We start from the raw sequence: 24515 nt of genomic DNA, 5'->3' as shown, positions 1-24515 counted from the left end.
GATGGATTTCAAAGCTCAACAAATTTTTGACAAATGAATTTCCATTCCTTTTCCAGTCATTCTTGTTTACTGTTTTTATTTTTATTTTTTATGTGGGTGTATGACATAAAAAGATTTAAACAACGTACTTATTTGTGTACAAAAGCTTCCATGAAGAAAAACAAACAAACAAAAAAAACATTTGAAAGGAGGATTCATCTTCCTGAGAGTCCATTATCACCAGATCCAGAGAAATTTGCATACATTACTAAAATCCCCATTACTTTTCCAGGGCTGGACTGCACAATTTTTCACAAAAATTTTCTACCATTCCCATGTTTTCAATGACCATGAACCTGTACAAACTGAATATTTCTTCAAGCAGAATACAGATAAGCTACTCACTCAATGGCTTTACTGAAACTGGCCAAAACATATAAAGACAATATGAACTTAAAGGACCAGATGGAAAAAAGTGAAGCAATGACACACATGTGATACATCTTAGCTATGCTTTATTGTAAAAGTAGTCGTCTATTATAATAAAATAGAAAACACTGGGCATTACTTTTACAGAAAAGTGAAATAGCTCACAGATGTTCAAGCATCACCAAAAAAAAAAAAAAGTTTTCTAAAGTTGTTTTAGGCACACTAACAGGATGATGAAATTCAGTGCTGTCAAAAACTCTAATATAAAGCTGTTTTTTTGACGCTGGTTCAATGTCTAACTAGTGCAAAACCAAAAGCAATAATGAGCAGAAAGAGACAATGCCCAAGCTAAACTCACGTTTTGAGAGCGGTGTAACAATGAACATCAAAGCTCATCTATTAAAGTATTAACAGAGGGATGTGGAATGTAATACATTTGCTTAAATAAGACTAAACAATCATGGCTCTTTCAGCCAATCAGTGGGAGCCTTAAGACATGGTGAAATGTCACATACATTCAGGTTGTTAAGTTGTACCAAAAGTCACCATTTCCCTTCCATTCCTAATCCCTGTATTTTTCTAGAACTTTTCTTCTGTGTGGTCCAATTATACCATTTAATAATAAGCTTGCAACCAAAGTTGCGACAAAATGCATGAAGACAACTAGTAGATTGTACTTTTATACCATCCTTCTGCCTATAAACACTTTTGAAATGTGAGCAGCATTTCATGTTAAGACTTGCTTGTGAAAAGAGGAATGCAGAACAAACGCTTTGTTGTTCTTATACAATAAAGCATCTGAACACAGGGAATGACAGTGCAGTATATGAACATCTGAACGCTGCTTAACTGCATAACAAAATTACGAAATAATTATGAAATATAGAAAGAAATAATGAGGAATGTCCTATAAAGCATTATATAACATAATAAGCAGGTAATAATTCATAACATATAAAGAAAATTGTATTTGCTGATCTTTTGTTTGTTGGTCCTTCTTTAAATGAGTGCATCTTCAAATTCTTTTTTTTTTTTTAAGTGCCCTTTTCTCTGTCTTTTCTCAGGCACTCCTCTTGGGCTGCTTTTTTTAAAACAGGCTTCAGCTCCTCTCATCTCTGTGGTCCTGTTCTTTCACAGTTTGTGTGGGTTCACCCATCTGTATGTGCCCTCGTAGCGGAAGCCCACCTTCTGCACCAGCTCATCAGCCTCCGCAGGACCTCGGCTAAGAGAGAGAGAGAGCCAGAGAAGACATGAGATACATTACACCGTCACTTCATGAAGAATTACTGTCAGAAAAATGAGCGTGTTTTACCTCCCGTATTTGTATTTGATGGGTGGCGTCTTCTCCGTCTCTATCTGATGAAGAAGAGGAGTGAAGATTCTCCAGGCTTCCCTCAACTCGTCACTTTAATAAAATAAGTCAAATTCAGAAACGGTTCTTTATGTTGGTTTACATGTGCATTAAATGTATTCCAAACAAACAGGGTATCTACAGGGTTTTTAAAATCAAATTTAAAAGGGTTAGTTCACCCAAAATGAAAATTCGGTCATTAATGACTCACCCTCATGCCGTTCCACACCCGTAAGACCTTTGTTCATCTTCAGAACACAAATTAAGATATTTTTGATGAAATCCAATGGCTCAGTGAGGCCTCCATTGACAACAAGATCATTAACACTTTCAATGCTCAGAAAGCTACTAAAGACATATTTAAAACAGTTCATGTGACTACAGTGGTTCAACCTTAATATTATAAAGTGACGAGAATATTTTTTGTGTGCCAAAAATAACAAAATAACAACTTTATTCCACAATATCTAGTGATGGGTGATTTCAAAACACTGCTTCATGAAGCTTCGAAGCTTTACTAATCTTTTGTTTCGAATCAGTGGTTTGGAGCGTGAATGAAACCGTCAAAGTCACGTGAAATATTGAAGTTTCAAAACACGATGTAACAAAGCCTTGTTTACTGAAATCATGTGATTTTGTCAGTTTGATTCACGCTCCGAACCACTGATTCGAAACAAAAGATTTGTAAAGCTTCGAAGCTTCATGAAGCAGTGTTTTGAAATCGCCCATCACTAGATGTTGAATAAAGTCGTTATTTTGTTATTTTTGGCACACAAAAAGTATTCTAGTCGCTTATTAATATTAAGGTTGAAGCACTGTAGTCACATGAACTGATTTAAATATGTTTTTAGTAGCTTTCTGGGCATCTGAAAAAGGGAGTGTTATTGCTGGCGATGCAGGCCTCTCTGAGCCATCGGATTTTATCAAAAATATCTCAATTTGTGTTCTGAAGATGAATGAAGGTCTTACAGGTGTGGAACGACATGAGGGTGAGTAATTAATGACTGAAGTTTCATTTTTGGGTGAACTAACCCTTTAATTGCTCACCCTCATGTCGTTCCAAACCCGTAAAACCTTAGATGAAATCCGAGAGGTTTCTGATCCCCCATAGAAATCAACCAAAGTACCACATTCAAGGTTCAGAAAAGTAGTAAAGACATTGTTAAAATCGTCCAAGGATGTAAACACTGAAGCGCTGCACTGTGTTTACTATGTGAACAGCGTAGGAGAATGACAGGGAAGAGAAGAAATGTTGAATAAAGTCATTATTTTTGTTTGTTTTTGTGCAAACATTTTGTATTCTTGGCACTTCATAACATTAAGGTTGAACCACTAAAGTCACGTTGACCATTTTAACAATGTCTTTAGTACCTTTCTGGACCTTGAATGTGGTAATTACGTTGCTTTCTACGGGGAATAAAAAAAAAACAACGTCTCTGATTTCATCAAAAATATCTAACGAAGGTCTTACAGGAGTGGAACGACGTGAGGGTGAGTAATTAATGACAGAAATTTAATTTAATTTTATTTAATTTTAATTTTAACTAACCCTTTAAGGCTTTTTAAAGACCTTTACCATATGGTTAAATCCAAACCATAAAATAAAAATTTAAAACGACTTTACAGTTCAAATAATAACTGCAAAAACACATTTTCACAGTCACTTTTGCTCATATTTACCAAGGGGGCCTATTTGTTTGGAGCCCACTGTAAATACGAAACGGTACATGAAAACAGTAATCACGATATGGTTTGAGCAGTTCACAATCAATGAACACCGCACATTTATACCAAACAAATGCTTACTGATCTACTGTTGATGAATTATGACAATGTTTACTTTTACATGAAGGCTTTTCAGTCCGACTGAGCCATTAGTCCAACTGCTAACAGATTATTTGGGTGCATGTAAACATCCAGCAGCTAGAAAGATACTCACCTGCGTACAAAATGCATCTGACTGCCACAAAAGACATCCAAAATCAGACGTTCATAAGCATCAGGCAGCTTAACATCCTTCGTAAAGAGAACAGAGAAAAGCACATTTATAAAGGAGAAAACGAAGTAACTGTAATAAAGATCGCTTTTTAAGAAATTAACTAATTTTCTATATTTGATGGCCAAAGTTGCCTAACAGGACAAATCATACAGTATGGATGTATCAAAGGTGTCTATTTTACCCTGTATCTGCTGTGGTAGGTCAGGTCCAGCTCTGTCTCCTCAGGGCTGAAATAGACTCCAGGTTTCTTGCTCATCATCTTGGCGTAGATGGCCTCGTTGGGCTGCACGCGGACCACCAACTCGTTCCGCCTGCACTGAGAGTCAAAGATGTCTCCAGGAACATCAGTGAACTGCAGCCTCACCTCCGCCTTCCTCTCATTCAGAGCCTTTCCACACCTGAGGATGAAGGGAACGCCTGGAGAGAGAGAGAGCTTAATGAAATATCAACACATTCAGGAAGAGAAAGACTATCAAGTATACATTTCTGTTGAAAAGTCATTGTTTTTTTTGTTACCGATACTTATATACATATAATACTTTATTCAGCAAAGACACATTAATTGATCAAAAGTGACAGAAAAATAAATTACAAAAATCTAGTTCAAATAAATGCTGTTCTCAAATCATCATATTAGAGTAATTTCTGAAGGATCATGTGACACTCAAGACTGAAGTAATGATGCTGAAAATTCAGCTTTACACCACAGGAATAAATTACATTTTAATATATATTTTAATAGAAAACAGTTATTTTAAATTGTAATAATAATGGTCCCACTTTATATTAAGTGGCCTTAACTACTATGTACTTATATTTAAATTAATCATTTGATACAATGCACTTATTGTGAACATACATGTTTTTACATTGTACTTATATTTTAAAAACACCTGCCTATAATTAATTTCTGTAATTACATTTGTAATTACACTGTCGACCCATCCCTTATACCTTACCCTTACTCTTAAACCTACCCATACCACCAAATCTGTCCCTAACCTTACCCATATCCCATCCCAAAAGCAGCAAAAGTGTTTTGCAATTCAATATCAACCCAATAAGTACATTGTACTTATTTTTTGATGTAAGTACATAGTAGTTAATGCCACTTAATATAAAGTGGGACCATAATATTTCACAATTTTGCTGTTTTTACTGTATTTTTTAATCAAATAAATGCAGCCTTTGGTGAGCAGAAAAATTTCAAAAACATTTGAACAGTACAGTATCTGTTTCAAGTTAATGTTAGTAAAGCTTCAAATGTACTCTTTGAGTAAGTAAAGCAGCTCAAAGGCTGCTCGTAATTCCAGAAAGAGTCACAGGTCAAATACAGTATCAGCAAGGTCAACATTTTAGGTCTTTGGCCAGACTGTAAATATTTGCTAGTTATTGCTTTACTTCGGTTGAGCGCATACTCTGAGCTTTACTAACACATGTCATGATTAGATGCACATGCAGCGTGCATCACTTACCATCCCAGCGTTCATTCTTTACATAAAGCACTGCTGTGGCAAATGTAGCCTGAGTGGAGCCTTTAGGGACAGTTGGGTCATCTAGATAACCCAATTTAGCCTCTCCTTCTCCATCTGGATCTCCCACATACTGGCCCAAGACCACATCTGAGAGAGAGACCGGTTCAATGCACTTCAGCACCTTTACCTGTAGGGGGACACAGAGAGCATTAGAAAACAGGCAGGCTGAAATCTATAATGCATAGAGAGAGACATCCGAGATCATTCCCATTTATCTTAGCATAGCAGTTCAGTTGGAAAATTCATGAACATTCATTTCTTCATGCCAAGAACACACAAACTATAAAATCACACTGACAGGGAAAAACCCAAGTATATTTCACACTGTTAAAAGTCCTCAACAAAACAAAAATGAAACAAAAGAGCAAAAAGCAACAACAACAAAAAAAAACCCCACAAAATCCAAACCAAACCACAAAAGAAAAAACATGAAATAAATGAATAATAAAAAAATCTCTTCGGTATTACACATAATTATCAGAATTTTCTATAATGCACATCTGTAAAAATCAATCAAAGTATAAACCAAAAATTAACATTATCCTGAAACAATCTTGGAGCCGAGACTTTAATTTATGCTTGCTTCAGTCCGCCAACCTTTTATGCTAATAATTAACTGTAAGACAGAGGTGATGGATGGATATATTTGATTTATTTGATCCTCAAGGCTAAATTCAGGATCATTCAGATAAGTTCACAGTTCATTGGCTGACCGGCTCGTTACCTTCTCATCTCTAACATCATCAGAGCTGGTGGATGCGGGCTTCTCCATGGCAACCAGAGAGAGCATCTGCAGCAGGTGGTTCTGCATCACGTCACTGGAGACAGAAAAGAGAGGAATACATTCATTTACAAATCATGCTTGCTCATTAGAATATCAAAATCCACCCTTTGAAGGGAATCCTCATGCACAGACAGTGTAATGGATTTTTTAATGTCTTTGAAATTATGTGCATTTTATCTGTGTTTCTTTTTATGGACAACTTTTATGGTAAACATTAATTAAATATCACAATCATCTCTAAGCAAGGAAACTTAACTAACCGAATGATTCCAAAATCGTCAAAATATCCTCCTCGGCCCTGGGTACCAAACGGCTCTTTGAAGGTCAGAACCACACATGCCACGCTGTCCCGGTTCCAGATGGGTCCAAATATCCGGTTTCCAAACCTTTAAGGAAATGGGAGAGAAATCAATGACTAACAAGACACGGATACAGAGGAAGAGCTTCCTTATGGAGTTTAACCCTTAATTATGCATAAATGACAACTGTGTGTGACAGCCAGTGAAAAGCAGAAGGCAGAGAGGGATGAAGAGAATGATAAACGGACCCAACGAGAAAGCGAAAAGGACACACCTGAGGACCATGAGGTTCTGGACCATCTCTTTGCCTAGGTAATGGTCTATCCGGTAAATCTGTTCCTCAGTGAAGAGAGAAGAGAGATGACTGGATAACTCCTCTGAGCTCTGCAGGTCACGGCCAAAAGGTTTCTCCACGATGATCCTGTTCCAGCCTCTACCAAACATAAAAACACAAGAAATATGCTGCAGTTATATTTATGGGCTTTTTGTGCCTTTATCTGGAGAGGACAGCAGAGAGCTGACAGGAAAGCATTGGGCAGAGAGAAGGGGCCATGATCGGCAAAGGACCTCGCGACGGGAATTGAACTCGGGTCGCCGTGAACGCATTTGCGCCATATGTCGGCACACTAACCGCTAGGCTATTGGCGCCGACAGAAATATGCTGCAATTTAAAAAGGCAAACCCACATACACTTCACTTTAGAAAATTAAACAGAAACTACATCTCATATCTAGCCAGTGATATTTTAGTAATATTATAGTATTTTTTATAGTTTTTGAGGTTTTGTCATTTTATGTGCTTTGTTGTGTCATTTTTATTGGTTTTTGTTTTAAATATTTCTATTTAACTTTATTTCAGTTTTAGTAATTTTAGCACTTATTGTAGTTCTGGACTAGATGTGAGCATCTCTTTTGCACAAAAACAAATTCAGTATTCTTCAAATTGAATAAAAACAGTGGAATGCAAACTATATTACACAAACCTGTAATAATTAAATGTTAAATAATACAAACATACTTTATGTATTTAATCTCACTTTATTAACCAATGTCTTTGCTGCTTACCTTCAATGATCCAATCCAGCCAATTTATTTATACTTTCCATAATGAGTTTAGATAAATATCACATTGTGTTTCTTTTTTTTTATTTTTTTTTTTTTTATTGCTGAAGTAAAAGTGTTGAACTTTTTTCTTCTGCAATCCAGCTGAAAGGTTTGTTTGAGCTGCGCCCTCTACTGTACCAGTGTGAATCTGCATATCCTTCAGCCTAAGGCTTATTTATTTCACTTTTGGTGTGAAAGGGCCTTTTTACATTTCACCACCTTGGAATCATAAGGGTTCTACCTGCATTCTGAGCAGTTTTGAGATATTCAGCTTCAAAGTTTCTACATTCCATACTCCTTTGTGGATAGACCCTTTTTGTTTAAAAAAAAATAAAAAAATAAGAGTCCCAAAATGTACACAATATAAAAAACATCACATATTGTAAATGAGTTGTCAGGGAATAAGAATATGTGAATAACTCAATTTTGACAAAAAAAAAAAAAAAAAAAAAAAAAAAAAAAATGTTAGATAGAACCTTACAGGGAGTGCAGAATTATTAGGCAAGTTGATTTTCTGATCATATTTTTTTCCCAAGCACATTTTACCAATTCCAATCCACATCAATCTTAATAACTACTATTAATATTGTTTTTAATCATTTATAAGTGATATATAATTGTTCATGAAGGCTGGAAATGAAAAATGCCTTATATTCAGGTGTGCAGAATTATTAGGCAAGTTTTCTTTTACAGGCAAAATGAGCCAAAAAAGAGATTTAACTCAGACTGAAAAGTCAAAAATGATTAAATACTCATGAGAAGGACGCAATACTAATGCAATACTAGAAATTGCAAAGTTAAAGCATGACCAAGGGACAGCAAAATGCTCATTGGGTCAGCGGGGTCAGACAAAAACAGGTGGAAAAGAAAAGACACATGTTAACTGCAAAATAATTAAGAATTAAGGTGAAGAATTAAGTGTGAAACCATCAGGAACCCTTTAGTCTCCAGCGCCACCATTTTCCAGAGCTGCAACCTACCTGGAGTCTCCAGAAGTGCAAGGTGTCAGGATCTCAGAGACTTGGGTTAGCTAAAGAATCCTAAAAAATGACCTGCACTTGATAAGAATCACAAGCTGAAGTGTTAGAAAATACATGAAGACTGGGTTTTAATAGGGCTTATAGACAGACAGCTTGAGAATGACTCCTGATGGACCAGCACCACATCCTCTTGTACCACTGTTTGAAGAATTTATCCAGAATCTGGCAGTAAGGTGTTTGAGTTCACTTTTAGTCCATCTCTTATCCTGAAATGTCTGTCTTGCAGAGATGGACTAAAAATGATCTTCCAAAACTTACTGCCAGATTCTGGAAGATAAATTCTTCAAACAGTGGTACAAGAGGATGTGGTGCTGGTCCTTCAGGAGTCACTCTCAAGCTGTCGGTTTATAAGGCCTATAAAAACCCAGTCTTCATGTATTTTATAACACTTCAGCTTGTGATTCTTATCAAGTGCGGGTCATTTTTTAGGATTCTTTAGCTAACCTAAGTCTCTGAGATCCTGACACCTTGCACTTCTGGAGACTCCAGGTAGGTTGCAGTTCTGGAAAATGGTGGCGCTGGAGACTAAAGGGTTCCTGATGGTTTCACACTTAATTCTTAATTATTTTGCAGTTAACGTGTCTTTTCTTTTCCACCTGTTTTTGTCTGACCCCGCTGACCCAATGAGCATTTTGCTGTCCCTTGGTCATGCTTTAACTTTGCAATTTCTAGTATTGCATTAGTATTGCGTCCTTCTCATGAGTATTTAATAATTTTTGACTTTTCAGTCTGAGGTAAATCTCTTTTTTGGCTCATTTTGCCTGTAAAAGAAAACTTGCCTAATAATTCTGCACACCTGAATATAAGGCATTTTTCATTTCCAGCCTTCATGAACAATTATATATCACTTATAAATGATTAAAAACAATATTAATAGTAGTTATTAAGATTGATGTGGATTGGAATTGGTAAAATGTGCTTGGGAAAAAAATATGATCAGAAAATCAACTTGCCTAATAATTCTGCACTCCCTGTATAATTCCAAGGTGATGAACTGCCAAAAACTGATTTTTTTTTTTTTTTAATTAAAAACAAACAAGCAAGCCCAACCCAGATGAGAAAAAGTAACGCAAAAATAACTTAACATTACTTTCCATAAAAAGTAACTAATAATAACCTCTACTAACTAATCTGTTCTAATCAACGTCAAAAATTATTGCTGTAAATAACGAGCATGGCAGTTGCAGGTTCCCTCTTAGGTCACTTCTGGGTTCCTCCAGCACATGTGCACTGCGCTTTAACCTCTTGACAAACTAAAAGACGTAGAATGGAATTTGTATATATTTGGAATGAAAGATATAGAATGTACTGAATGTCAGCTTGCTTGTTTTGCTGAAGGGCATGACCTATGCAAGTTCATCATGCAAAAAGAAACTATGCTTCTAACCACAGGTCGAGAGCTGTCGTTCCAACCAACCACACAACCTTGCAATGCTATTTGTGAATGTTCATTGGAACCATGGTTTTGGGGAAACACCACATCATTGAACTTTGCTGGTGACGATGGAACTTGCGACCATAGTTGGCTAACAATGCTTTTGGGAAACACACCCCTGAGTAGTTACTAGGGGGTTTCTATATTGTTGCTAAGGTGTTCTTGGTAATTGTTATGGTTTTATGGGCAGTTGTTAGCCAACCCTCTATGATATTCAACAAATGGCTCAGGTGCCTCTCAAATGATAGTATTGTCAATCAGGTCAAAATTGTAGGTTTGACTGCCTAGAAAAGTATTATTCAAGTCTGTAACATAACCTCTACCCTATTTTTGATCAAATCTTGCCTTGTTTTAAGAACATAATCGCAAAAATGAAACAAAAGCAACTGCATGCATTTGTTTCTCACTTAGTGCTCATGCATTGATGTTTGATGTTCTTGGTGACATCATGGTAAACGCTGGGCGGCAGTGCCAGGTAGAAGAGGCGGTTGGCCCCAGCTCCTCCAGGCAGGGACAGCAGGTGAGTGTTCAGGTTACCGAAAGAGGATTCATCCACATACTTCCCACTGATGTAAGAGTTTCGACTGAAGAATGCAGCGAGGCGCTCTGCCTCAGAGTCTACCGCCTGAAGGGAGGAAAAACAGAGGCCATATGAACACACACATGCGGTAAGCAGACAAGAGTGTGCATGGAGAAATTCTCTGAGCAGTGACCTTCAAGTAGGGCATGCAGGCCGTGCGTATGGCATCCACGGTCAGATCAGAACGAGCAAATCCCACAAAATATGTCTGTTCGGGGAGAAGACCGTCTCTGAACAACCACCTATAGAGAGAAACAGAAATAAATAGACATACACTACTGTTCAAAAGTTTGGGGTGAGTATGATTTTTTTTTTTTTTTTTTAAATAGATTACTTTAAATTGACATTAAATTGATCAGAAGGGATAGGTAAAGGAAAAATATTTTCATTTCAAATAGATTCTTGATGTTCTTTTGAACTTTCTATTCAACAAAGAACCCTGAAAAAAAAATGTTTCACAGTTTCTACAAACATATTAAGCAGCACAACCGTTTTCAACATTGATATTAAGAAATGTTTCTTGAGCAACAAATTAGCATATTACAATGATTTCTGAAAGATCATGTGACACTGAAGACTTGTGTAATTATGTTGAAAATTCAGCTTTGATCACAGGAATAAATTACATTTTATAATATATTCAAATAGTTTCAAATATTCAAACTGACGTGTAATAATATTTCACAATATTACAGTTTTTCTGTATTTTTGATCAAATAAATGGAGCCTTGTTGAGCATAAGAGACTTTTAAAATTACCTTAAAAACATACCGACCCTAAACTCATGAACTCTATTAAACTAGCAAATACTAGTATGCATGAAGGCATGTTATGTCAGAGTACTCACCACAAAGTTGGGTAGATTTTCTTTTTGGCAAGATCTCCCTACAAAAAGAACACGTGTTACATCACGGTACAATTGATTCATGTAGGCTCAATTACACAAAAGCTGCCACACTTCACTATACAGGGTTTCATACTGCAACATTTTCAAAACTAGATAAATCACACCAGAGAGAGTCTGATAACATGAGAAATCAAATTTTCCTTGATCTTTTGACATGAGGTCTTTGAATCATTAAAACATCCTAGTTTCATAGCTTAAAACCTTCTCCTCATAAACAAAAGCATTTATTTGATCAAGCTCCAAAAACAGCTCGTTTAGATATTGCGGGATTTGTGATATCACGCAGGCAAATATATTTGGCCCACTGGCACTCGGTCACTGTCTACACCAGATGTGAACATCACATCAAAATCAAATAGAAATCATTAAAGGGTTAGTTCACTCAAAAATGAAAATTATGTCATTAATTACTCACCCTCATGCCGTTCCACACCCGTAAGTCCTTCGTTCATCTTCGGAACACAAATTAAGATATTTTTGATGAAATCCGATGGTTCAGTGAGGCTTCCATAAGGAGCAATGACATTTCCTCTCTCAAGATCCATTAATGTACTAAAAACATTTAAATCGGTTCATGTGAGTACAGTGGTTCAATATTAATATTATAAAGAGACGAGAATATTTTTGGTGGGCCAAAAAAAAAACAAAATAACGACGTATTTAGTGATGGCCGATTTCAAAACACTGCTTCAGGATACAAAATGAATCAGTGTAACGAATCTGCTGTTCGGAGCGCCAAAGTCACGTGATTTCAGCCGTTGGCAGTTTGACACGTGATCCGAAACATGATTCGATACACTGATTCATTTATGCTCTGATGCTTCATGAAGCAGTGTTTTGAAATCGGCCATCACTAAATAAGTCGTTTTTTTTTTTTTTTGGCGCACCAAAAATATTATCGTCGCTTTATAATATTAATATTGAACCACTGTACTCACATGAACTGATTTAAATATGTTTTTAGTACCTTTATGGATCTTGAGAGAGGAAATGTCATTGAAGGCCTCACTGTGCCATCGGATTTCAACAAAAATATCTCAATTTGTGTTCCGAAGATGAACGAAGGACTTACCGGTGTGGAACGGCATGAGGGAGAGTAATAAATGACAGAATTTTCATTTTTGGGTGAACTAACCCTTTAAAGGTGCCATAGAATTGAAAATTGAATTTACCTTGGCATAGTTGAATAACAAGAGTTCAGTACATGGAAATGACATACAGTGAGTCTCAAACACCATTGTTTCCTCCTTCTTATATAAATCTCATTTGTTTAAAAGACCTCCGAAGAACAGGCGAATCTCAACATAACACCGACTGTTACGTAACAGTCAGGATCATTAATATGTATGACCCCAATATTTGCATATGCCAGCCCATGATCGAGGCATTAGACAAGGGCAGCCAGTATTAACGTCTGGATCTGTGCACAGCTGAATCATCAGACTAGGTAAGCAAGCAAGGACAATAGCGAAAAATGGCAGATGGAGCAATAATAACTGACATGATCCATGATTACATAATATTTTTAGTGATTTTGTAAATTGTCTTTCTAAATGTTTCGTTAGCATGTTGCTAATGTACTGTTAAATGTGGTTAAAGTTACCATCGTTTCTTACTGTATTCACGGAGACAAGAGCCGTCGCTATTTTCATTTTTAAATACGTGCAGTCTGTATAATTCATAAACACAACTTCGTTCTTTATAAATCTCTCCAACAAACGCATTCAGAATCAAATGTAAACATCCAAATAAATACTATACTATACTACACATGATCTGATATGCTGCATGACGAACATTTTGTAAAGATCCATTTTGAGGGTTATATTAGCTGTGTGAACTTTGTTTATGCAATGTATTAGAGTCGCGAGCTCAGGGGCGGGGAGTGCGAGCATTTAAAGGGGAAGCAGCCTGTATCAGCGCATATTTAATGATGCCCCAAAATAGGCAGTTAAAAAATTAATAATGGGGTATTTTGAGCTGAAACTTCAGACACATTCAGTGGACACCTTAGACTTGTATTACATCTTGTGAAAAAGCATTCTAGGGCATCTTTAACACTGTCTACACTGGATACAAAATACAGATGCGCATTCAGTTTCTGACTTACTCCACGCGCTCGAGTCGACAACAGGACAAATGGAAGAGTGAAAAAACGTTTGCTTTATCCTGTTTTAAAAGCATATTTGCTTCTCTGTACAGTCTTCAGACTCCAGCAGTGAATAGTTTATTTTTAAATGGTGTCCCAGGTCGTGTCGGAGGATTTATGCATTTGTTCTTAGAATTTGACTGCAGATTGTATTATTAACGAGGTACAATATAATGAAAAAAATAAACTTTTCTTGAAAGATGAAGCAGTCAACTGTATTGGATCTGACAGTAAATGATTTCATAATGCTTTGTTTGTAAATGACTGTTTTATATAGATAATGTTTTCAAAACACTTATTCACATGCAATAGCGAGTGGGTGTTGATACTGTTTCCTATGCAATGACATTAGCCAATCAAAACAGTGGCCGTTTACTGACAAGCCTTAAAGGAACCGCCCCTTAAAAACTAATAATTTCAGACAGAGGGTCAGAATGAAGTTTGAAAATAGTTGTTTGTCCGCATATTTAGAGTTATTTTTTGCATATATATGAGCTGCATCATTAATGGTTAAAAGATTGCAATCTTGATTCAAACACCCAGACCGCCTCATTCCTAAATGACGATTCGACGGTGTCTATTAAACCTTTGGCAAAATCATACCAGACCACTTGGGTCTGTTACGGAGCCAGATAGAGCAGTTGTGATGTATAGGTATATAACAGCTTCACAAACAGTCTTTTCAACCACACAGTATCGTTATTACTGTGTTACAAATATTCAAATTATCACAGAAGTACTGGGATAAAAGTTTAGATCTTAGATAGCTTGGATTCTATGGTAGCGAACAAAACACAGAGCATATCGTTTTGAAAGTAACTTAGCACTTCAAATAAAGATTGTATCAATAACATTGTTACATCACTAGGTGGTGACAAGTGAAAAAGATTCATTCAAAAACGCTGATTCATGCAGTAATTAAACTAATGTAGTCTTTATGAGTGAGTCATTGAATCATTAATGCAAACCGATTTTTTAAATAATTCAAATTAATTAAACATTTGAAATAGACTGCAGTCGTTTCTTGCCTGTTCAGAATCGTGGGAGAATCGTGATCTCTATTTGAAACACTCTCTATTTTGATTCTCAATTCATCCAGAATCGTGCAGCTCTAGTTATAAGCAAACCTCTTTTAAAAAAAAAAATTAATAAAAAATCCATGTCATGACCCCTTTAAACTTGTCTAAAAAGCGGTTTTGGCCATCAGTTTTGTCCAAACATGCCTATAAAGCACATAAATGCCACTGAGGTTGGCAGCTCAATATGTTTTGAAATGCATCCATAATTTCTGTGGAACCACCGTGACTCATGTCACAAATACAGATGAATATAAAAATAACATTAAATAATGAATACAAAATACACAAGAACAGATAAAATGTTGTTTTAAAAAAACAAATACAACAGTCAACCCATCCCTGCTCCATGTGACTCAATCTTCTCAAATGCAAAGGTCATTGATCTCAGCAGATCTGCTCCACACCCATTCAGACACATGAGAAAAGCTCTGTGCACAGTGAGACAGCACTATTCTGTTTGTCTTTGGCTGATTTACAGCAATGTGGGAGAGTCTCATCAATCTATATAATAATAATAATAATAATAATCCTTACATTTATATAGCGCTTTTCTGGGCACTCAAAGCGCTTTACATATTGAAGGGGGAATCTCCTCAACCACCACCAATATGCATTATTGGGGGATATTCGAAGGACATCCTGGGATATATATGCATTATTGGGGATATTAATTGATAAACGCTATTTAATCTCTTAATCATTCCAGCTGCTTTGCTGTGGTGTAAAGCACACAGTAATGGTGACTTGACAAAAATCCATCCATACTGATTTTGTAACTTAATGATACTAAAACAAAAACCAAGCAGCCAGATAAACCCTGTGCATTTGCTCTGATGGTGAGTACAGTGTTTCTAAAGAAAAAGTGTTATGCGTTTGTTCATAACTAATTAATTTGTATCTCAGTGATCCTGTAGTGTAAACAGTAGAGCAATCCACTAGAAAGACAGAGACTATGGGTCTGACTCCCAGGGGATATTTAAATGAAAGGGAAAAAAAAAAAAAAGTATAGTCTTCATATCCCAGCGCTCTTTGGATAAGGGATAGCTCAACTTGTTAACAAAAGTAAAAAAGGCAGTTTTGCAGCTAATAAGCCTTCATCAGGGTGTGGAAAACAGAGCACATGCTCAAAGTCCTCTTTACTATGATTAATTAGTCATATGAAATGGTCACCTGATTAGGTCATATCATCATAAGAGAGGAAATCTAAATCATTAACAATATCGAGAGAATCTATAACATCACAATATATTTAAATCACACATAATATATCCAAAATCAACAATTTATTGTCAGCTGTACATCCATGATGTGAATCTCCCGTTCCAGCACATCCCAAAGCTGTTCTATTGGATTGGGATCTGGTGACTGTGGAGGTCATTCGAGTTTAGTGAACTCAATGACATGTTCAAGAATCCAGTTTGAGATGATTTAAGCTTTGTGACATGGTGCGTTACCCTGCTGGAAGTATCCATCAGAAGATCAACACTGTGGTCATAAAGAGATGGAGATGGTCAGCAACAATCCTCAGGCAGACTGTGGTGTTTAAACAATGCTCAGTTGTTACTAAGAGGCCCAAAATGTGGCAAGAAAATATCCCTCACACCATTACACCCCTAGCAACCTGAAACGCTGATACAAGACAGGATGGATGATGCTTTAATGTTGTTTATGCCAAATCCTGACCCTCCATATGAATGTCGCAGCAGAAATCGAATCTCATCAGACCAGGCGATGTTTTCCCAGTCTACCATTGTCAAATTTCATTAAGTCCATTCGAATTGTAGCCTTAGTTTACAGTTCTCAGCTGACAGGAGTGGCACTGGTGTGTCTTCTGCTGCTGTAGCTCATCTGCTTCAAGGTTCGACGTGTTGCACGTTCAGAGATGCTCTTCTGCAGAGCTTGGTTGTAACGAGTGCTTATTTGAGTTACTGTTGCCTTTCTATCGGCTGAACCAGATTTTCTCCTCTGACCTCTGACCTCATCAAGGCATTTTCACCCACAGAACTGCCACTCACTGGATATTTTCTCTTATTCGGACCATTCTCTGTAAACCCTAGAGATGTTTGCGTGTGAAAATCCCAGTAGATCAGCAGTTTCAGACCAGCCCATCTCGCACCAACAATCATACCATGTTCAACGTCACTTAAATCAACTTTCTTCCCCATTCTGATGCCCAGTTTGAACTTCAGCAAATCCTCTTGACTAGTGATGGGAGAAATTAAGCTTAAAATAAAGCTTCGAATCAATTGCTTCGTAAAATTCATTGTTTCGAAGCTTTTGAAACGCCACACGTTGGTGACCCCTGCTGGTCAAATGCAACAAAATCTCAGGCCAAAACATCCATAAAACAGCTTTTACAAACCCACTGTAAGAGTTTTATTGACAGTATAATCAACTGCAATTAACTATTCATTTAATACCATTAAATATCAAGTGTCTGTATAATATATGTTCTTTTATTAATTTCCAGGACTTGTTTTGTTTGTTCTATGGATGGCTCAGCTAAATAGGTCAATAAGAGACTATTAACTACAATTAATCCTTTTTAATTATACAAATGTCTCATTAAAACATCTACAAATACATAAAACTAATCTGAGATCAGGTAAAAACCATAGACGAGTGTTCAATGGTTCGCCGCTGGGGGGCGATCTCCTGAAAACCCATGAATCATGCGGATACATAGATTGCCCCCCAATGGTGAACCACTGGAGTTTTGAAACGTTTCGAAACATTTATGACATAACGAAGCCTCGTTTAATGAAATCACGTGACTTTGGCAGTTTGATACATGCTCTGAACCACCGATTCGAAACAAAAGGTTTCAAAGCTTCACAAAGCAGTGTTTCGAAATGCCTAAATGCATTGAGTTGCTGCATGTGATTGGCTGATTAGATATTTGCGTTAATAAACAGTTGAACAGGTGTACCTAATAAAGTGGCCGGTGAGTGTATATAATTCACTAATGTGTAATCTAATTTACATTCACAAAATAAACAACATTTGAGATGTTCGTTTGCGTTCCATTTACAAATGAATTTAAGGACATTTGCTTTAGCTTGATGTATTTTAATCCAGCAAATCATTTAAGGCCTAGCTGTAACTGTCTTAAAAATTAAAGCTCAAGTTGTTTGAGACAAATGTGATTATAATACTGCCTGGGGTTTGATCCATGTGCTGAATGTAAGTGGCTCAAGGTCAGACAAATGAGGTGATGTTGCATCTGAATTTTGACATGAGTTGCGTCCCAAATGACGCACTATACACTATGCACTTACACACTATGCACTTATACACTATGTACTTATGCACTATGTACTAATCCATGTAGTGCGTGAATTGTATGAGGTTATTTTGTCATTTAAAAGGAGCACTCCACTTTTTTTTTTGAAAATAGGCTCATTTTCCAACTCCCCTAGAGTTAACAGTTGAGTTTTACCATTTTCAAATCCATTCAGCCGATTTCCGGGTCTGGCGGTACCACTTTTAGCATAGCTTAGCATAGTTAATTGAATCTGATTAGACCGTTAGCATCTCGCTCAAAATGACCAAAGAGTTTCGATATTTTTTCTATTTAAAACTTGACTCTTCTGTAGTTTCACCATGTACTAATACCGACGGAAAATGAAAAGCTGCGATTTTCTAGGCTGATATGGCTAGGAACTATACTCTCATTCCTGCGTAATAATCAATAACTATATCAGCCAAGAAAATTGCAACTTTTCATTTTCCGTCGGTCTTAATCCAAGATGTAACTACAGAAGAGTCAAGTTTTAAATAGGAAAAATATCGAAACTCTTTGGTCATTTTTGAGCGAGATGCTAACGGTCTAATCAGATTCAATGAGAACTATGCTAAGCTATGCTAAAAGTGGTACCGCCAGACCCGGAGATCGGCTGAACGGATTCGAAAACGGTAAAACTCAACTGTTTAACTCTAGGGGAGTTGGAAAATGAGCCTACTTTCAAAAAAAGTGGAGTGCTCCTTTAACATCGGAGTCTGATAGCCCCTTCCCCTCCACTACGTAATTAAAGCTGCGACAGTTGAGTGCATAAAGTGTCCAACATTCCACACTTCGTTTTTTCCAATAATTTAGTGCATCATCCGGGTATTTAAAGTGTACTTTTTCTTTTTGGAATTTTCAGTGTGAACGCACTACTCGCACTATTTGTACTTAGAAACGTCATAGAAGTGTTTCTGGATTTCTGAATGGACTAACATTATGCCATAAACCTGTGCAACCCCATTCCAACCAATGATCCAGATCTGGCCTCTCCACCATCTTTCCAACCCCACCCTCATCCCAAACACACAAGCCAGCTCTTTCACCTCTCTCTCCACACCGACTGAAAGAAAAGTGCTGACGGAGAGTGATATTGCATAATCCAGCTCACTAGCACCTATTTAAAAACCCAAACAATAAGAACAGGAAAAGCCAACAGTAACAAAGATCTTTTCACAAAGCGGTTGTGCAAAATCAGACTACCAGAAAGTTGAACAAAATAAGGAGGAACAAGGAAAAGCTAACCAAAAAAAAAAAAAGAGGAAGAGGGTTTAAATTTCATCACTAAAATGTGAAAGAAAACACTCTCTAGTGTAAGCTTGACCTAGTGTAATGCAAACTTCACTTATTCTTCATGTTTTGTGTTATATGCATGTTGAATCTAATCAAGGCTGTCTAGATAAGTCTTTCGTCATGTCCAGTCAATCACAGACCTTCTGTCACCACATTTGACCAATCACCTTTCAAGGCCAAAAGCTGTGAACTGAACTGCTGAATTACTCAACCACCCTGTTCTGTCTGCATGATAAATAGAAGCCTGTGTTGGTAACGTCCCTTCATGGTTGCTTAATTTCAGTTATACTTCCTTCTACAAAACATCAAGGCCATTCAGAGGAATCTGAGACTTTCTTCCTTTATTGGACCAGCAGTAAACAGGCTGTGCTGTAAAACCATAAGCAATAAAGAAACTACCATAGTAGGAAAAATTTTAAATATGAAATAAATCAATAAATTAGTAGGATTTTGGGCAAATTGGACCACGTTGACAGTCATTTCAATGAATATGTCTACATGCACATCAAATTCTGTTTAAGGTCTATATTCCGAATTTGATGTTTATATGCGTAACATGCAACGGAATATTCCAGTATATTTTTCAATATGACTTTAATTAGGACCGACTCCAATTACTTGTCACATTTAAAAAAGCCTGAAAACATTGCCATGAAATGGAAAGGCATGAGTGATTGTTAATAAACATGTAGTAATATGTAACTCAGCAAAAGAAGAAAAGAAAAGAAAAAAAATGCAGCAAGGAATGGAGGTAGAGAGTAGTGAAGAGTTTCCAAAAAGGGAACATAGCTTCAGAATTTGGAAACGCTCATTCCACAAACTATGTGCAATCATGGCCAGTGTGATGAAACCTGGTGATGAAACTGTACACACACCTGTGCCAGTTGAAATGCATCCTCCTGTGTGCTTTACAAACTGGAAAGTTGTGTGGACTGCACACATATATCTCCTTTCAGCAAATCTTCATAAAAAGGTGTTTTACATTAGAGCTGCACGATTCTGGATAAATTGAGAATCATGTTTTTTTTTTTTTTTTTTTTTGCAAACAGAGATCACAAATCTCCCATAATTCTGTACAGACAACTAAACAAAATAACATATAATTTACCAGAGGTTCTGACAAAAAGTTAATTGCTGCAGTCTATTTAAAATGTTTAATTAATTAGAATAAATTATTTTTAAAAATCGGTTTGAATGAATGATTCAATGACTCGCTCCATAAATACTTCACTTGTTTTATTGCTGGTTGAATCAGCGTTTTTGAACAAATCTCTTGAATGAATGATTCAATGGTAAATACATTTTTAACATTAACTTGTCGCCACCTACTGGTGTAACAATGTAATCGATACAATCTTTGTTTAAAGTGCTAAGTTACTTTCAAAAGGTGGTTTGCTCGATTTTGATCGCTTCCATAGACGTCAGTGTTTATATCTGAACAAAAACTTATCCAAGTACTTCTGTGATATTTGAATATTTGTAACACAGAAATAATGATAATGTGTGGTTGAATAGACTTGAAGCGTGAAGCTATTTCATACCTATACATGACAACAGCGCCAATGCATGTTCCGGTATGATTTTGTCAAAGGTTTATAAGACATAGTGGGTGTCTGAATCGAGATCGCGATCTTTTAATGATTAATCATGCAGCTCTCATTTACATGCAACAATTTTCTGATTAGCCTAGGGATGGGAATCGGAATTTGGGGAATCAGAATATTGTCTTAAATCGGACAATTAGAGTGCACCGTTTATATGATTCAATAGTAAATAGGGATGTGCAACGATTAATCGCGATTAATCGTTTGCAAAATAAAAGTCTGTGTTTACGTAAAATATGTGTGTGTTCTGTATATAATAATTATGTATATATAAATACACACACATGCATGTATAAATTTAAAAAATATATGCATGTTTAAATAAATATATATATATTTATATATATTTTATATTACATATAAATATAAATATTTTATATATAAATCTAACATTTTTCTTAAATATATACACATGTATGTGTCTGTATTTATATATACATAATTATTATATACACATATTTTACGTAAACACAGACTTTTATTTTGCAAACGATTAATCGCGATTAACTACCAAATTCTGATTACTATCTGAACACTGAGGTGCATGCAAATGTAGTCACTGTTTTTTTTTTTTTTTTTTTAATATTTAAATCAATAGATGCAACGTATTCCAAATGAGTGACAATTCAAGGCTGCAGATGACACTGTCAATTCCTCATTAGTAGAGACAAAAGATATTAAAATATCACACACACGCGTTTGTTTTTGTGAATTGTGGGGACATTCCATAGGCGTAATGGTTTTTATACTGTACAAACCGTATTTTATCCCCCTACACCAACCCTACACCTAAACCTACCCATCACAGGAAACTGTGCACATTTTTACTTTCTCACAAAAACTCATTCTGTATGATTTATAAGCCTTTTGAAAAGTGGGGTATGTGGTAATGTCCTCATAAGTCACCTCTTTTTGTGAATACCTATGTCATCCCCATGTCATTATACACATTTGTGTCCTGATGCTTCACAAAAATGCATATATACACACACACACACACAAACACAATGAGACTCACCGAAGCACCCATGATGATGAAGATATGCACATCGGATTGGTGAAATTCCTCATCGTCATGTAGTTCTTTCCTCAGTTGCCCAAACACCTCTGAGCGTGAGAGGGGAAGGGTGCTCATCTTGTCTGCCAAGAGGTCAGGAAAAGATTAAAGTGCAGGAGCTCAATCTCATGTTGTTCTTAAGTTTATACAGTCAGATCAAATGCGTCTTTTTGATTTTATAGCTTTCTGGAGTTATATTACAGTATCATTTCAAGTCATTATTGCAAATTAAACAATTTTGCTTAAGAAAAGTAATGCTACATGACAAATAACAAAAATATGTTTCTTAAACTAAAAGCTTTACATATTTTTGTGGTGAAATGTTTTCAGGGCAATTATTAACTTATTTTGAGAGATAGAGATCCAGAGGTGTAAAGTAATTGAGCAAATGCAATTAGTTACTGTACTTAAGTAATATTTTTTGGCTTCTTTGTACTGAGCATCAAAGATATTGGCAACTTTTACTCTCTACTTGACTACATTTTTGAGCAAGTAAATGTACTTTTTACTCCACTACATTTGTGATGAGTAATGCAATTATAAATTACATTTTTCATTGCACCTAACTTTTTCTGCAGCAGTTTTTTCTGATATAAAGAAGCGATATCGGCATTGAAGGTACTATATCTTGTGCATTTTGCCTTCACTCCCCCAAAACTTGTCAAACAAGGATACTTTACGTGAATGTGAGTGCATTAGCAGGTAGTTTCTGATCGCAGGTGTTTGATTTATTAGATAAGGTCATGACTGCAGCTAGTGATGAGGCTCAAACCAGCACATACAGTAGACTTTGACTATTACATTTTACTTAACATTGTTTTATTTATCCGCTATATTGACAAGACCGTTTTGAAGGATATTGGTTTACTTATGGCCTTTCTGTGCACTTGAGCTCAACTGAGACTTGAGAGTTTGTAGACGTTTAAAAGGTTGTTGTGTCGACCTTGATTTATTGCACTATTGAGGTGTTTTATTTTGATTTTAGAAAATAAACATGATTTCTCATCTTACAAATCAATTGTTTCTTATTTTCACTGGTATGTCTCTCAGGATTAGTGCATCTCTGAGCCTACATTCAGCATGCGTAAAATACTTAAGTACTGTTAAAATCAGATACTTTAAGACTTTTACTCAAGTCGTATTGGAATTGGTTACTTGTAACTTGTAGTGGACTCATTTTCGATGTAAGCTATCAATACTTTTACTCAAGTATGGTTTTCAGGTACTTTTTACACCTCTGTAGAGACCAATATGGCAGATATAATGCATACAGTACATAAAACTGGCAGCTTTCCCAAAAGAGCACTTTTATACATTATTTTCTCAATTCCCTAAAAATATTTTAGTAGTATAGTAGAAATTGTACAAGGCATTTGGTAGATTTCTACAAATAACAAAGTAACATAACATATCTGTTAATCACCAACCTCAAAATGGCTAAATTAATAAATACATTGGTCTATCACTACAGAAAAATTTGGCACATTGATTCACACACTCTCCAAAGAGCACTTTGACTAAAGCTGCCAAACACACAGTACCATGTCAATAAATATTACACAAGCAACACAATAATCCAACAAATAACACAACAGAGCAAGCTTGTTTACTAAATGGCCTAAATATGAGAACTGGACCTACAGTAAATGCCACCTGTATAAAAATGATTTGCATTTAAAGGTATTTCACGTGCAATAACTGTGCCAATGCTGAGTCACTTCTGAGGAACAGACAAACAAACACTGACTATAGCTGCTCTATAATTGACTAGTCTAGTAATTTGACAGGTCACATCACATATCTACACTGGGACGACAAACACGGAGTCCTACCACTGTGTTCAGGGACTGTAGTAGTGTGTGCTCTCTCTGTGGCATACAGGAAAGACAGACATATAAAGCTTGTGTTTGCTCCCACAACACACTCTCAACTTACCATAATGTTATTAGCACAATCCCTTATTTAACAGGGCTCAGCCTGACACTGACTGGACTAACAGTTTGCTAATGATTTTATGCAATGCATCACATTCATAACAAATGCTTTAAACGTACAGTTACTTGGACTGAATTTAAAATCAAATGCTATGATAAAGTTGGTTAGAGATGCAGACGTTAGTAAACAGCAGAATCAAACACACCACTGAATAACAACGTGCTACTTACATATAGTGTTCTTTACTAAACAAAACAAAAACACCAGGATTTAAAGGCTAAACTTAAGAGTTGTAACAGGCTCGTTGTATATGAGCGCAAAAGATGTAACAATACTGGCTATAGAGACATTTCTTTTTAATACAATTTCCTCCTTCCCTGTTAAAATGACACGGCTGGACTCTGTGATTTTATTGGTGTAGAGAGGAACTCACCAGCGCTCGCTCGACTGCCCATCATTGCTGGAGCATGTGACGTCACCCGCGCAGCTGCGCGTGAGGAAAAGGCAGGTGGGCGGGGCCAGACTGCAAGAGGGCGGCGCTTGTCGACAACAACCCACTCACGGCGGTGATTGACAGCTAAACGCTGCAATGGCGAACACGCTGAACGCTTTTCAGTCCAATAGAGAGCGCGCATGCGGAATATCTAATGAGTATTAGTCCTGCTGATAAGAGC

The 24515-nt window shown here is 36.4% G+C and overlaps 1 protein-coding gene across 3 annotated transcripts; it reads right to left on the bottom strand.

The window, feature by feature from the left end:
- Window positions 1–477: 477 nt before the first annotated feature.
- On the bottom strand, window positions 478–24491 carry g6pd (glucose-6-phosphate dehydrogenase). 3 transcript variants are annotated; one of them, XM_048177737.1, is made up of 14 exons: window positions 24275–24491; window positions 23739–23774; window positions 21868–21989; window positions 11382–11419; window positions 10668–10776; window positions 10362–10579; window positions 6651–6809; window positions 6338–6463; window positions 6018–6111; window positions 5234–5420; window positions 3940–4175; window positions 3699–3775; window positions 1721–1813; window positions 478–1630 (listed from the first exon to the last, which is right to left on the bottom strand). In XM_048177737.1, the coding sequence occupies exons 1-14, from the start codon at window positions 24474–24476 to the stop codon at window positions 1540–1542; spliced, it is 1788 nt and encodes a 595-aa protein (XP_048033694.1). In that variant the 5' UTR covers window positions 24477–24491; the 3' UTR covers window positions 478–1539. The 3 variants fall into 3 exon arrangements, with proteins under 3 accessions (XP_048033694.1, XP_048033695.1, XP_048033696.1); XM_048177738.1 differs by lacking the exon at window positions 23739–23774 and adding an exon at window positions 24072–24086 and having other exon boundaries at window positions 24275–24311; XM_048177739.1 differs by lacking the exon at window positions 23739–23774.
- Window positions 24492–24515: the final 24 nt, after the last annotated feature.

Source organism: Megalobrama amblycephala, linkage group LG24, assembly GCF_018812025.1.
Source record: "Megalobrama amblycephala isolate DHTTF-2021 linkage group LG24, ASM1881202v1, whole genome shotgun sequence".
Classification (NCBI taxonomy): Eukaryota; Metazoa; Chordata; class Actinopteri; order Cypriniformes; family Xenocyprididae; genus Megalobrama; species Megalobrama amblycephala.
The sequence above is the reverse complement of the archived record's forward strand: the minus strand, read 5'-3'. Positions and strand labels throughout refer to the sequence as shown.

Bases quoted from the DNA above. Each gene is read 5' to 3' on its own strand.
- g6pd (XM_048177737.1), bottom strand. From the start codon at position 24,476: ATGCGCGCTCTCTATTGGACTGAAAAGCGTTCAGCGTGTTCGCCATTG. The intron at 21,990-23,738 runs GTAGGACTCCGT...ACCTCTTGGCAG, and splicing joins TACAGTCCCTGAACACAGTG to ACAAGATGAGCACCCTTCCC. The intron at 11,420-21,867 runs GTGAGTCTCATT...TTCTTTTTGTAG, and splicing joins TCATCATCATGGGTGCTTCG to GGAGATCTTGCCAAAAAGAA.